This window comes from Camelina sativa, chromosome 14 (assembly GCF_000633955.1).
Source record: "Camelina sativa cultivar DH55 chromosome 14, Cs, whole genome shotgun sequence".
In the NCBI taxonomy this organism is placed as follows: Eukaryota; Viridiplantae; Streptophyta; class Magnoliopsida; order Brassicales; family Brassicaceae; genus Camelina; species Camelina sativa.
The window spans coordinates 24,940,214-24,955,611 of record NC_025698.1 but is presented as its reverse complement, the minus strand read 5'-3'; the positions used below and the strand labels follow the sequence as shown (position 1 = coordinate 24,955,611).

Here is a 15,398-nt window from a genome sequence, read left to right as displayed (position 1 = left end):
CTCCAACTGATTAAGAAACTTCTGACTTGTAAATTCCCCACCTCCATATGATTGAAAGGTTCCTATCTTTGTTTGTAAAAGATTTTCAACAAAAGACTGATACTTGATGAAGATTGAGTAGAAATCAGATTTTCTTTTTAGTGGGTAAAGCCAACAATATCTTGAGAAATTATCAATGAACACAACATAAAATCTGAATCCTTGAACAGAAGAAACAGGAGAAGGACCCCAAAGATCACAATGCACTCTCTCTAGGGGTCTTGAAGCAATAAAAGTAGAAGAAATAAATGGCAATTTTGAACTCTTCCCAAGCTGACATGATTCACACACCTTCTTGGTACTTTTATTGATTTGAATTGCCTTATTTGTAGATAGAAGCTGAAGGATCTGNATCACCAATATCATGTTCAAGATCAGTCACGGTTGTAGGTGACGTGTCTTCTGTAGAAACAGTGTTGTTGATTGTTGTGTTTGGTGCTGACATCGTTGGAATAGAAACTTGTTCTGTTGATATTGCAGTGGCTTCTGTAGAGTCTGCAACTGGAGCACAAGATGTGGTGACATCTGAAAGCTGTCTGAGCCAGGCTCCATAAAGAGGTGTGGGCGATGTTTTGTGGAGATAACTGTATACATTTGAAAACGGGAAGCTTGCCTCATCAAAGATGACATGACGACTGATGTATACGCGCCCAGTTGGAGGATAGAAGCATCTATAGCCTTTATACTTCTCAGTGTATCCAAGAAAAACACATTTGAGTGATCGAGGATCAAATTTATTTTGAGTATATGGTCTCAACATTGGGAAGCAGGCACAACCGAAGGTCCTTAAGGCCGAATATTCAGGTTGTTTTGAGAACAAAGCTTCATAAGGGCTTACATTACCTGCAAGGGTGCTTGTAGGCAAGAGATTGCTCAGGAAGTTTGATGTAAAGAAGGCTTCAACCCAGAAACTCTGTGGAATAGCGCTTTGAAAGAGTAAAGTCAGAGCCATCTCTGTCAACTGCCTATGCTTCCTCTCTGCTGTGCCATTTTGCTGTGGAGTATGTGGACAAGAGACAAAATGCTGAATACCAGATATCTCCAACTGATTAAGAAACTTCTGACTTGTAAATTCCCCACCTCCATCTGATTGAAAAGTTCCTATCCTTTGTTTGTAAAAGATTTTCAACAAAAGACTAATACTTGATGAAGATTGAGTAGAAATCAGATTTTCTTTTTAGTGGGTAAAGCCAACAATATCTTGAGAAATTATCAATGAACACAGCATAAAATCTGAATCCTTGAACAGAAGAAACAGGAGAAGGACCCCAGAGATCACAATGTACTCTCTCTAGGGGTCTTGAAGCAATAAAAGTAGAAGAAATAAATGGCAATTTTGAACTCTTCCCAAGCTGACATGATTCACACACCTTCTTAGTACTTTTATTGATTTGAATTGCCTTATTTGTAGATAGAAGCTGGAGGATCTGCTGATGTGGATGCCCTAACCTTTGGTGCCAAACTTCATCACTAGTCTTGAGTTGTCTTGTAGAGTAAAACATCTTATACTTTGGGTCATCCAGTTTATACAAACCGTTAGTTTCCCTTCCCTTTGTCAGAACTTTGCGTGTTGCTTTGTCCTTTATAACAACATCATCACCATCAAACGAGACTTTACATGGATAATCTTTAGTTAACTTTGAAACAGACAACAATGATTTAGCTATTTCAGGACAAACAAGCACATCTTTGAGTGGGAGATTACCTGATGTCGAAGGGAGGTTTGCAGAACCAACATGTGTTATGGGCAGAAAGTTCCCATCACTCGCCATTACCATATCAGTTCCATGATAAGGTTGAGCTTTCTGCAGGCGTTGAGTCGAGCTTGTGATGTGTGCTGTTGCAGCGGAGTCTGGATACCAGCTGTTGTCCTCAGTAACATCAGTGATGTGGAGAGCAGAGAACGCAGCAGCATTGATGACAGGTTGAGTGGGTTGCTGATACTCTTCATCGAACCGATACCAACACTCAAACGCATTGTGTCCTCGTTTTCCACATATTTGACAGTTTGGTTTCTCAGTTGATGTAGCAGAAGAGCTAGATGGTCGAGCTGTAGTGAACTGTTGGTGAAACCCACGACCTCTGGTAGAAAAGTTTCCTCGACCTCTGCCTCTGTTACCTCTTCCTCTGTATTGAGAGCCAGAGTTTCTCATGGTGCTGAAGGCTAAATGTGGAGACACTTCGGTTGAAACAGAGTATCGTTGCATACGGTCCTCATACCCAGTTAAGCGAGAGACAACAGTTTCATAAGTAGGTTCAGGAACTCTGTCCATGGAGTCTTCAATGACAGTTATAATAGGCTCATACTCTCGACCTAAACCTCTTAAAGCTGCAAATATCTTCATCTTTTCACTCACAGGATCACCGATAGAAGCAAGTTGGTCACATATATCTTTAATTCCTCTAAGATACTCAGACATGCTTTTATCTAACTTCTCACTATTTTGAAGGCGTCTTTGCAACTCAAACAGCCTAGAGGACGACGTGCGGTTAAAGTGAGAGATAAGAGTGGTCCATACCTCATAAGAAGTTGTAGATCCGACTACCAGCCTCATTACATTCTCACTCATCGAACCAAGCAACCACGCTTGAACCACTTGATCAACTCGAAGTCAGGGTTTGAAACCTCTTCCGTCTTGTTATCATTCTTGTTTCTGACAGGAATCGTTTCTTGTGGTGGCTTGGTGGCGCCGTTTACGAACCCAAGTAGAGCTTGGCTGCGGAGGAAAGACTCAAAATGGGATTTCCATATGATGTAGTTTTCTTCTGTGAGTTTGATTGTGACACAGTTAGAGATGTGTAACGAAGGAGAAGAGAAGAGTTCCATGGAGCTATCCATGGCTCTGATACCATGAAATAAGAAGAGAGTGTTGAAAGATTGTTTCTTTTGTTATTCAATCCTTAAATGTATTACATTGCAAGAGTTCTCTTATATAGTTACATGAGATTAAACCTAGATTCTAGAGTGTTCTTTGATCAGCCAGCTGTGAGATATTACGTGGCATCATCTTCATCAACTGGTCCCAACACCTTGAATCGGTTTTGCAATGTCACTGTCGTACTATGTCCTTCTTCCTCTGCTAACGCTTTCTTGTCTGTTGCAGGTGAACGTTGCAGGGTCTTGGGCTTCTTCGTTTCATCTTGTTTGCAGGCTTTGAGCTTAGTGGGCTTGACACAATGTGAGCCTGTTGACATATTTGACAAAACAGTGTCGTTTTGTGCTCTGTTCTCTACAATGATCACCTTGATGTGGAACAGTTGCATGATTAACTTGGAATCACTCTCATTCCTCCCATCAAGAAAAAGTTGGCCTGTGGAGACTAGTTAGACTGTTCTGGGAGCCGCAGGCTTATTAAACAATGTGATGGAATGAGTTGAGTTTTACTTAGCTATTGATTGCTCTGTTTTTTTTTCAAGTCATAGGTCAATCATCCCATATGATATATGTATCTTTTTCTTGAATACACTAAGAACATGCAGATATTTTAAAATATCTCTGTAAATCGAAACAATGCAAGTTTTATGTGGCGCAAATACTGGAGTAAAGATCGAAACACATGAGTTTTTCCTTTGAATTGCAGTAGGAGGATAGTAAAACAAGCAAATACATGAGTCCCACAAAGGAACTGTTTTATTGAAGGGAACTGAATCACCACCAAAGGATAAGTTATAGAATTTTGGGGGGTGGATTTTACTTCTTGTTGGCTATGAATAATCCCCATTTTTGTTCACCAGATGCAGTCCTCTCAAGTTTAGCTGTCCATCCTCCAACAATGTCATTATAATCCTCCTGTAATAATATTTTTGTGGTCGATATTAGAACGCAACAAACATGTGTTTTGCTCAATGGATTAGTTGTGAAAAATGTTTTTTTTTACTTGTGAGAAGTCGCTGATGAATTCTTCCTTTTCTCTCTCCACTTTTTCTAATTCACGCCTGAGGACTTGTACAAACTGCGAAAAGATGGGTTATGTTAGAATCAGCATTTTAAAGAAACGTATATATAAAATGTGTATGTGGGAGTCACCTGATCAGTTCGGTCCTCAGCAATCACATCCTCAAAGCCTGCTTCTTTCAGCATCTACAAAAAGAAAGGTTTCATAAATTATGATAAATGTGAAATGTCCCTCAATTCGTTAAATGATAAAAGTTTCTGTGAGAGATAAAGAAAACACTAAAACCTTTCCGTAAGCTTGAACATCATGGAGATCATATCCTCTTTGTTTTATGTACTCTGCGAATTCAGGAGACGGAGTTTCAGCACTTCTGCAATAGTCAGTGATGAGAACTTTACCGCCTGGTTTAAGCCACTTGAAGAATGTCCTGAATAGAGCTGGCTTGTCCTGAACAGATACAAATGATGCAGAGGGTGAGTAACCAAAACGCATTTCCAAGAGTGAAACAAAAAAGAAGATGTTTTTGAATAGCTTTCTAATACTTGGATGTGCAGAATAGTGTCACGGCTGTAAATGACATCGAAAGAATTATCAGGATATGTTTTTGTGGTGCAGTCCGCAACTTCAAACTCGACTGAGCAATTGAGTCCAATGGCACGCTCCAGTGCGAAAGAGATCATGTTGACCGATAGATCGATTCCAACGACATGAACATCAAAGTTCGCAGCCATGTAGAAGTCACCTCCAGCAATACCACAACCAACATCTAGAACTTTCTGTCCAGGTTTAAGGTCCATCTTTGCCACAAATTCTTTAGTTGTCTCTGTTAGGGAAACCAACAACTTAGAGACAAGAGGCGGGCAAACATTTACAAACGCATATCCTAATGAAGATAAGGGTTAAAGATGGATGGATATACCAGCTCCACCAGTGCTCACATATCCTTCCCCAAAGACACGCTCATAGCGCAAGATTCCACTCGACTTGTACTGAACATTGTCCAAGAAACGCTGAAAGTCCTTGTCATTCTCCAAGCTAGCTTTTTGCCATGTCCAGCAAATCTGCCATTATACGGATTTTAAAGTTAACCTCTTGTAGATCAGTGGGATCAAATGATACGGAGAAACTAAACTCTCTGATAGAGAATAATTTGTTACCTGATTCTGATTCTTCTTGTTCTTCACATAAGCCCCAATACATTTGCAGCCAACCATGGAGAGCTCATATGATTTGCCAGAACCATCACGTGTCTGACATTCTTTGAAAACCTGCATTACATTTACACCATACAGTTCAGTATATCTATTAGATTTGGGTTATCTAAATTTGACCAACATATGTCAAAGAGAATCAACTCGAGTCATCCCAACACATTATTAGCTTAGAGACAGTGGAGCCAAGCGACTGCAAATATATGAACTGATGATATACACACTTTTAAAGCCTTATTAATCGCATCTAGAAGAACACTACTACATGTTACTAGTCTCACACTCGTGTACAAGATAAACAATTAGATCTCAGTCACATAAAATATGATATATAAAGATTGAACCTTAGTATAGAATCTTGGTTCACGGTAGTGGGTGGGGTTTGATTTACGCTTGCTGTCCCCAGACTGATGGAAGCAAGATTCTCTGAAGAAAATGTAGCCCCCTGGCTTTACCCATTTAAGCATTCTCTCTGCCATTAGTTCCACCTGCAATCACCATCACCAATTCATCCAAAAGATTAGTCTTTCTTCTCTAGAAAGTCAAAAAGAGTAAAAGAATCAGACTTTACCTCTTTATCAGAGAGATACATGAGCAACCAGTTTGAGAAAATCAAGTCGATAGATCCAACTGCGATTTTCAAGTCTGGAGATGTTACATCAGCACACATAAACTTAACGTTCTTGTAATGCCCATTAACACTTTCATTCTGCCAAGGAACAAAACATCACCAAATACACATACATCAGAAGCCTCCATGGTAAAATAGAAACTTTTTTTAACATATCAACAGCTAGCAAAGTAGTAAAAAACCTTCTGAATGGCGCTTTCGATAAAGTCAAGGGCTATAACTTCACCAGCCTTCTGAGCCAGTTCACCAGTGAAACGACCAATACCAGCTCCAAGTTCCAGAACGGATTTGCCTTCATATGGTGGGATTAAAGAGAGTACCTGAACCAAATAAACACATCAGCCAAGTTCATATTATCACCATTTTTTGAAAGGTGACTATGTGACACGTTAATAAACTCGATTCATTAGGAAGCATAGAAAACAGTAAGTCAGTAACCTCAGGACGCTCTTCTCTGTCGAGATCAGAAGCTTTGGAGTCAAGCATCATAGCTTCAACAGTCAAATCACTTGAATGCTCCATCCAATAGCTTTTTTGGATATGTCTCTCTTCCTCTGTTCCAAAATTTTATTATATAACCAAAAACAAAAAAAGTGAGACTCCACCACTCTCCAACTTCGAAACCATGAAGAGACACCTACTTTTTAAATATTCGATTTTTATATTTTTTTAAAATGAATTCACAAAACGTGATTTTTCTTTAAAAAGCACTAAAATAATTTGATGAAGGAGGGGCCAATAATGATATGATGATCCGATTTTATTAAGACACTGAGAAAGAAAAAGACAAAACAAGAAAAAGCAAAAAAAGATTCGATTTCTGTGAGATTCAGACAAAGAGGAAGGAATAGAGCATTACTATGAGGTGTTGTCGCCATTATTACTTAAGGAAGGAAGACGATATAGAGAAAGAGAAATGTGATGGTTGTCAATGGCCTTCAACGGCGAGTCTGGATCTAGAGAAGCTTCTTGACCTACGGTTGTTGTATTTTCCTCTTTGATGCATCGGGCCGAGATCATTTGAACTCCTCAGACTCAAATTCCCTCAGATTTCTCCGCGAACCTTTCGCTTTGTGGCTCACAGCAGACCGTTCACTACAAGAAAACATGGTCGTTTCCGACGGAATTAGTGACGGCCACCTATCCGTCGGAAATTTCCGACGGATTTGCGAGAAACATCCAACACATTTCCGACACGTTGAGCGCTTTTAGTGAATGTGTGTGAGAGAGAGATGGTGGGCTTGGACCTTAAGGTATTGGGACTTTAGGCCTTGTTATGTTAACATTTATGTAAATTTTGCAGTTATCCTATATAAATTACAATGCACTTAGCTAATACAGTATATCATATATTACATGTATATCCTATTCAAATAAACTGAAACTTTTATTAAGTTAAGATATCATTGGTTAAATCAAGTAAAAATAATGATATTGTAGAATTTATAAAATTATGTGAGATTTAAAATATGAGGTCATGAGGATTATAGTTAGATATGTGTCTTTCTTTTAATACTCCCTCCGTTTCAAAATATAGGATGTTTTTCATAAAGCACACAGATTAAGAAGTCTTTACTTTTAACAAGTTCAATCAATCAGAAACAATACTGCATAATATAAAATACTAAACTAATCTAAAAATTGCATAGAAACTTGAAAACATCCTATATTATGAAACATAAAATTCCTCTAAAACATCTTATATTTTGAAATGGAGGGAGTAGATAATACAAAAATCGATGTATCAAAGGTAACTATTTGAGAGTTATAAAAGTGCAATTAAGTGCATACTTATACATTTTTAAAATGTTCTATTATATAAAATTAATTTCATTGAGAACACTACTATGATATTATTATGGGAGTTACAAACAAACTTTTATACTTTTAAAACTCCTAAAATTAAAATAAATTTAATTTAAAAGTGAGTGTTGGTGGATCCATAATTTGATTCAAAAGTATAATATGTTATACATTGATCATTTAAAAGGAATAGGAACATATAATTATCAAATAAACTTGATTTTTTTGTTAAATCCAACATATGTGAATTTAAATTTAACTATGGAAATTTTAAAAAATAACTATGAATAGATTAGAAAGACAAGAAATGTAAAAGAAATATTTTATTTTTATATAAATAAAATAAAAATTGAAAACAATGTTAAATATGTATAATACTTTCTAAATTAAAATATAGAATCAAACTCTTACAATACATATGAGATATAATTACAACATTTGATATTGGTGGGAGAGGAGGAGAGAATGATTACATTTAAGATGATAATCTAAATAGATAATGGAGATGAATCTTTAAAAATAAGAACAATATAAAATACATATCATGTAGTCTCTAAAATTAAAATTTAGCATTAAAAAATTACAATGATATTTTATTTGTTTTTTTGTAACCCATACAACAAAAATAAGAAATTGAAAACAAAAAAGAATGAAAAATGATTTGAGGTATTATGGAAGAGAATGAGAGAAGTGGAAGAGAATGAGAGACTGTGAAAATGAGAAAGTAAAAGAATGCCAATATGAGTGAAGTGACCTTAGTGAAGTGGTAGGAGGTAAGTCCATTTGTAGAAGACACCATCATACCCGGGATCGAGTCCCGGCCCCTACAAATGTAGGAAACCCTCCCCTTCCTGAACTTCACTGTCCTCAGTGTTGGGATGTGCTCCTAGTCGTGTTGGTAAGACTCTTCCACTGCGAAGATTGATAGCATTGGCAAATTCAGTAGTTTGCACAATAGCTTTGCCCTTGTGATGGTCATGCTTTGGGGCAGAAGCTTGTTGATTTTCCATAGTCATAATCCTGGAAGTCAGTGTGTCAAACTTGGCATGAAGTTCACTGTAAATATCATCTATCCTCTTGTTCAGCTCAACAATTCTGTTTGCTGCCTCAATCTTCCCATTGGTTTGCCCAATCAACAGTTGTTGTATCATTGCTCTTAGGTCTTGTTCCTGGCCTTGGTTAGTCTGAAACCCTGGTGGGGGACACAATTGGGGCTGAAACACTTGTTGTTGCTGCTTGGGTGCATAGTTGTTCTGTTGTTGAGGCTGAGGAGGTGGATAGAATTGGTCTTGAGGGTTGTCTACATTGGTGCTCCTATAAGAGAGGTTGTTCTGCTTGAATCCTCCACCTTGGTTGTAGCCTTTGTATCCTCCTCCTTGGTTCTGCATATAACACAACTCAGCAAACTCCCTATCTCCTTCTTGGACTGGAGCTTCTTCTTCACCAATGAAGTGAATGGTTTTTGATTGGCTTAGGAGAATCTTGTCAAGCTTCTCATTGACCATCTTTAAATCCTGCTTGTATTTGTCCTCTTGATCAGTGGAGGGGATCCTTATGGTTCTATCATAATCTTCATTATAATTACCATCTGACTGAGCAAGGTTCTCAACCAATTCCCATCCTTCTTCCACATTCTTGTTGAGGAAGTTGCCATTTGAAGCTGTATCAAGAAGCATTCTTATCTTGGGAAGCACTCCTCTATACAAAGTGCTTAGAAGGGACTCATTGCTGAAGCCATGGTGAGGACACTGAGTTTGGAATCCTTTAAACCTCTCCCAAGCTTCACAAAAGCTCTCATTATTCCTTTGAGCAAACCCAGAAATTTCATTCCTCAACCTAGCAGTCCTTGCATTGGAGAAGAACTTGGCCAGAAAAGCTTTCTTGCATGCATCCCATGTGGTTATAGCTCCAGTAGGAAGAGTCTTCTCCCATAGATGAGCTTTGTCTCCAAGGGAAAATGGGAATAGCCTTAACTTGAAGCCATCTTCACTTACTCCATTGATTTTTGTGAGTCCACATATTCTGTCAAACTCATCAAGGTGATCTAGAGGATCCTCCATTGGCAACCCATGAAATTTGTTGGCTTGTATCATGGAGATCAATCCACTCTTGATTTCATAATTATTATTGGCCACAGCAGGAGGCACAATACCAGCTCTTTGGTTGTGTGTGTTAGGTGCATCTCCAGTACCAATGTGTCTAGGTCTATGATCATGGTTATCTTGCTGCTCCATGACTACTTGTTCTTCTTGTTCTTGAACTACTCTTCTTTGCTTATGTCTCAAACCCTTTTGTAGCCTGTGGATGTTGTCAATAGGCCTTTGAAGATCGTCTTTGCCTTTTGACCTTGTGTGCATCAACAAACTCGAGAACAGACTCGAACATGTATACGGTCGAGCGCAGGCTCGAGTGGGTGGTCGAGTCGACTGGGAAGTGATGTCTATTTGTATCTGACTTCTGACTCGATCAAGTGCTCGATCACTACTCGGTCGAGTGGTAGTCGAGTGGGTACCTGAAACTCAAGATAGCCAAGCAAAAGAAGATTCGAGTTCAGTAACTTCACAAGTGTATAAACCAATTTAATCTTAGACTAATAATGATCCTAAATGTCACAAAACAAACTCAAATGGGCAATGGCGCCAAACTGAAACAGGTATTTTTTGTGGTGTGGTGATGAATGATGTATGGAATGATGACTTATGAATGAATGGATGGCAGGGTGTTTTAATTACCCTTATGCAGTTGTAGTATAAGAGGTGTCAATCCAATCTGAGTGTTTGTGAACAATCAAGATGTGCATATGAGTCTAAGTCAAGCCAGATGTAAAGGTTGTTTGTCACTAACAATCCTATGATGAAATGGAAAGTGCAGAAAGTAAAACTACAAGAACTAGGAGCTAAATGCAAATGGAACAGAGTGATTATGACAAACAGAAATAGAAACTATGGAAATGCAAGTATTGAACTAATGCAAGGTAAGTAATGAACAGGATACTAAATGAATGCAACAGAAATGCAACTAGGGTGAAACAGGACAAACACAAATCATAAACACAAGTTCTGGGTTGGAACTCGAGCAAGCACTCGATCGAGTGCTGATCGAGTGCAGGGTCGAGCTGGACAAATACGCAAAACAGAGCAACACAAGAAAAACAGAGCAATACCAAAACGAATCAAACAACAGGATTTAAGCTAAGAAATCAATAAACAAGGAAGGTCTTGAGGAGGGATTCATGGGCTGGACTATGATTGAGGTCATCTAACTTGGTCAACAAATCTCAAACAACTTGAGCTAATCTCTAGACATATATTTCTAAGACATGTTTAATCCACTCTCATGGCAAGAAACAATCAAACTCATGCATCTCTAGACTTGTTCTCACAAAGTAAAGAATCTACACAAGCAGGCATTAAGCAATATGTCAAAAATCAAACAAGACTTCTAATCTCTTAGCAAGCCTAATGATAATCTCTAGATCTAGCCTTATCTATGCTCCTTAGACATTGGTGTGATGCTAAGAGGCTTGAAATCAGATCCTACCCTCTCAGATATAGGATCAGCATTAAGAACATCTAGCCTAGAAGAGATCTACAACAATCAAGCTTGACCAAATCAAACAAACCTCAAACACAACCCAGCCTAACCCATCCTCAAGATCCTAAGCAACTACTCACAAGCATACATGATGAACATCAAAATCATAAACCCAGAAAATACTGAAACTTGCATCATTAGAAAGATAAATCAAAGATCTACAATATTGAAGAAAGAACCAAACTCAAATTCTCAATATTAAGAAAGTTATGAAACCAACAATATTGAAGAATTTAGTCTTTTTCTCCTTTTAAAAGAAGTACAAGATCTAAGAAAATAAAAGTGCAAAAGGAATAATTCTAAAAAAGGTAAAAACTAGGTTTTTGACTCTCTAAAAAGCTGGACTCTTTTGGTGGCTGCAGGTACAAGCCCTTATATAGAAAAAGTAGTGGAAGCCCTAAAAACGCTAAAAGACAAAATAGCCAGGCGGCTCGACCAACTCGACCGTGTGCTCGGTCGAGTGACCGGTCGAGTTGGCTTCTCTTGTGCTCCTCCCACTCAGTCGAGTCCCTCTCAGCACACGGTCGAGTGTCTGGTCGAGTGGGCAGTCGAGTTGGACTTCGGACCTTGGTTTTTCAGCCTTAACTCTCTTGCTTTCTCCTCATGATTGCTTGCGATCATCACAACGTTCCATGGATCTTGCAGCCGCTTGTTGAGACTTCCTAGTAATCCTTGAAGACATTTTCGAATAGAACTGAAGGGAATAGACTCAAAGCTTAAGGTTAATAGGTTAGTGACCCAAAAACTTAAAAGAGCTAAGCTTGAGCAAAAAATGAACTTTGAGAGAGATTTTAAAACTTGATTTTAGTTGTTTTGAGCAAATGAGAGAGTGTGAGAGATATAGGATCGTGTAAGGCTCTATTTAAAGAAGCTAAGAGGACAAGGAGACAAGGGTGGAGCGTCCATACTATTCAAATTTGAAATGGGAATCTTTGACCTGCTTTCTGCTGCCACTCGACCCCACACTCGACCAACACGTGGTCGAGCTCCTTGACCAAAGTTTGAAATTCTAAAATTTTTCTTCTTTTTCTTCCCTCCACTCGATCATTCTAGAGAAATGGGAATCGAGTGGGCCTTACTTCTTTGCCAACTCGGTCGAGTACCTCTCGTGGGCTGGTCGAGTGGGCTTGCGAGTCTACTTCCCCAAGTCCAAATCTCTTCATACCCATCTACACTTTCATTAAAAGGCCTGCCCAACACAAACATAAAAGAAAACACATCAAAACTACTAAGAAAATAAAGCATATTTACAAAGGATACCTTTTTTGAGTTGAGCTTGTTAGAAAGTGTTATGTTCTAACCGACAAGAGTAGGATCCTGTGTAGTTCTAGTTCGCGTTATCCGGACTAGTAGGACTAGGTGAGAACTTGATTTTGGGTATTGAGTATGGATTTGTGCAGAAAAGTAAAGGGTAGAAAGTCTTAAGGAGGGGGATGTGTTTTCAAAGTTTACAAGTCTAGAGAAGGATTTGGGTTGAGCAAAGTAAAAAGAGTAATTGGTTCTGGGCATGAAATAAAAAAAATTAGACAAAGAAAAGAAAGTAAAAATGCTTAAGATGTCTAGAGTCGTTAGAAGAAAAGAAAAGGAACCATAGTGATATTAAAGTTTTCTAATCCGCTAGAATGAAAAGAAATGAACTCCTCCTAAGAGTAAGTGTAAAGAGTTTGAGATCTTGTTGCTGACGAAGGGTAGAGATAGGACCAACTTTTGGGTTAGAATGTTAGGGCTGAGTTTTCTTGTGGACCTTTGGGTAGACATGGTACTGCTCTTGTATGTATCAGTTGGTTTCAACCTTTAGCCTTCTCTTAAGCTCAACTCTTTTCATGAGAGAACCTAGTTATGTATTGATGGAACCACTTGAGAAAGAGACCACATTTGTCTCTAACCTTTCACCCTAGCCAAATGAATTCAATGACACTGCATAGCTTGATTCATGGTTCTTTGTTAATAAATGTTAAAGGGGGTGATTGATAGGATTACATGTGTAGATCAAACGAATAAAATCTATTTACCATGCATCATAGAACTGAAAACAACAACCTTGATTCTAACTACTTTATTCAGCATGTTTTAGGTTCTGAGACCCCATTTTCACACCTCGTCTCCATATGTTGTTCTTGATCGTTTGCTTGAGGGCAAACAAAGAATAAGCTTGGGGGAGTTGATATGTCTATATTTTGTCTCTCTTTAGCATATATTTATCATGCATTTAGCTAGGATAACTGATTGTTTTGCATCATTTTCTAGTCTTTTCTATACACTTTGCATGTCTAGGTAGTTATTGCATCATCCTTGCATACATTGTGCATTTCAAAGTATTTCAGGTATCTAGGAGATGTCGGGAACGTAATCGTTCGAGTCGCCGTTTGACGTCGTTCGAGTCACCCACTCGAGCCACCATTCGTTCCGTTCAAGTGGACGTCGTTCGAGTCACACCACTCTAGCCGTTCGAGTCAACGTCGTTCGAGTCACTCCAGTCTAGCCGTTCGAGTCGACGTCGTTCGAGTCACTCCACTCGAGACACCTCGTTCGAGCCGTTCCACTCGAGTGGGATTGAGCTTTCGACGTCTTCATCAAAGTTGTCGAGAATTGAGTCATCTTTCCAATGCCGTTTATTTCAAGGCAATCGGAGGTTTGGTTCAAAAGTTATCATCGTTTTAGTGGATGCGTATACACCCAGCTCGAGCCACTGCCCGTCGATTCGACCCTCCAGCTCGAGCAGCTGCACGTCGACTTGACCCTCCACCACTCGAGCCAACACCATCACCCACTCGAGCCACCACTCGTTGGCACATGTCAGGAAGATGTTCCGTCTTACACGCTTCAGGAGATTCCCAAACCAACTCTTCATCTTGTCATTTTAAGTTTTAGGGATTTACATGTTTTTACTATAAATATGTTTTGTTAAGTCTTTGCGGAGACATCTTATCTTTTATCTCGTTTTCTTTTCTGAGGTTTACCTAGCCACCAAAAACATACTCCGATCTTGTAATCCATATAGCTTTTATTTTATTGAGTTTTTGCATTGGATTTCTTCTACAAAGTTGTTCTTCTCATTTTTATCTATCTACTATGCTTTGTTCAATGTTTTCTGGATTTGTATCTTTGGTGGTGATTTCCGGATCTGAGTAGTGTTAAGGTTCTTGGGGATGGGATAGACTAGGCGGAGGATCTTAGGATGTAGGGTGTTTAAGCTTTAATCTGTATGATTCCCTTCTGGACTAGTGTTAGAATTACTAGTTCTCTCTGATCAATTGGAACTAGGTTATAGACATTTCCACACCCAAAAGATGTTTGATGAAATGTCTGACAAACTAGTGCCAGAGACTTATGTTCCTAGCCTAAGAGATTAGTTGTCTAGGATGTTTGTTGATGTGAATGAACTTGTTTGTCATGTCTGCTCGACCATGTTTCTCTAGCTAGAGCTAGGTATGGAAGTGGTTGAGTCTGAGTAGCTTTTGCCAAGAGATTGGATTAGCTAGGTTGTGATGTTCATTGTTTAGGGATAGTTTGCTTGTGGTATGTTAAACACTCTGTAGACTAGGATACTCCACCGATATCAATTACTCCCATCCTTAGGAATTTTATCTTTTTGATTGATATTACATTCCGGAGACTGTTTCGTTTGTTAATGCTATAATCATTTTTGGTTTCACTTATTCTTGTTCGCTTCTTGTCATACATTTTCGTTTCTAGTTCTGTTACTCATTTCCGTTTTGTAGTTTGACCATTCTAAGATTGTTAGAAAAACACTCTTTTTGAATTGGCTTAACTTGTGACTTCTTGATTGCATCTTGAGTGATAGTAAAGATTTCCAACTGGATTGACACCTTAAGTATTACAACTGCATAAGGTTAATTGAACCTGCTAGGAAAGATGATAGGAGAATAATTTTTTTTAATATGAAATAAATCTTCTAAATATTTTTATTAACTATAGAATATTATATATATATGGATATTTTAATATTTTAATTCTGTTTGGTTATAAGGATAGTAGAGAGAATTAACTAAATTTGTTTGGACATGAATGTAAGCATTAAATGGTATTCAATAGTAAATGTTTCCATGAACATATTTTTGAGCAAAAAGTGCTGCAAAAATACTAGTATAGATATATATATATATATATATTTATATATATATTTCTTTTTTCTTTTGTTATGCAAGACCAAATAATTCATTTGTTGTGTTATTTAATTAGAAAATGCATAAATATTTTTTA

The 15,398-nt window shown here is 38.2% G+C and overlaps 1 protein-coding gene across 1 annotated transcript; it reads right to left on the bottom strand.

Annotated features, from left to right (window-relative positions):
* LOC104742380 (phosphomethylethanolamine N-methyltransferase) lies at positions 3,521-7,039 on the bottom strand. The gene is made up of 12 exons (XM_010463381.2): positions 6,637-7,039; positions 6,216-6,331; positions 5,960-6,097; positions 5,718-5,855; positions 5,491-5,634; positions 5,093-5,203; positions 4,855-4,996; positions 4,478-4,758; positions 4,221-4,382; positions 4,067-4,120; positions 3,918-3,992; positions 3,521-3,829 (listed from the first exon to the last, which is right to left on the bottom strand). Exons 1-12 carry the CDS (start codon positions 6,653-6,655, stop codon positions 3,731-3,733), a joined length of 1,479 nt encoding a protein of 492 aa, XP_010461683.1. The 5' UTR covers positions 6,656-7,039; the 3' UTR covers positions 3,521-3,730.

Bases quoted from the DNA above. Each gene is read 5' to 3' on its own strand.
- LOC104742380 (XM_010463381.2), bottom strand. The intron at 4,383-4,477 runs GTATTAGAAAGC...GTATCTGTTCAG, and splicing joins ACACTATTCTGCACATCCAA to GACAAGCCAGCTCTATTCAG. The intron at 3,830-3,917 runs GTAAAAAAAAAC...ATATTATTACAG, and splicing joins TCATCAGCGACTTCTCACAA to GAGGATTATAATGACATTGT.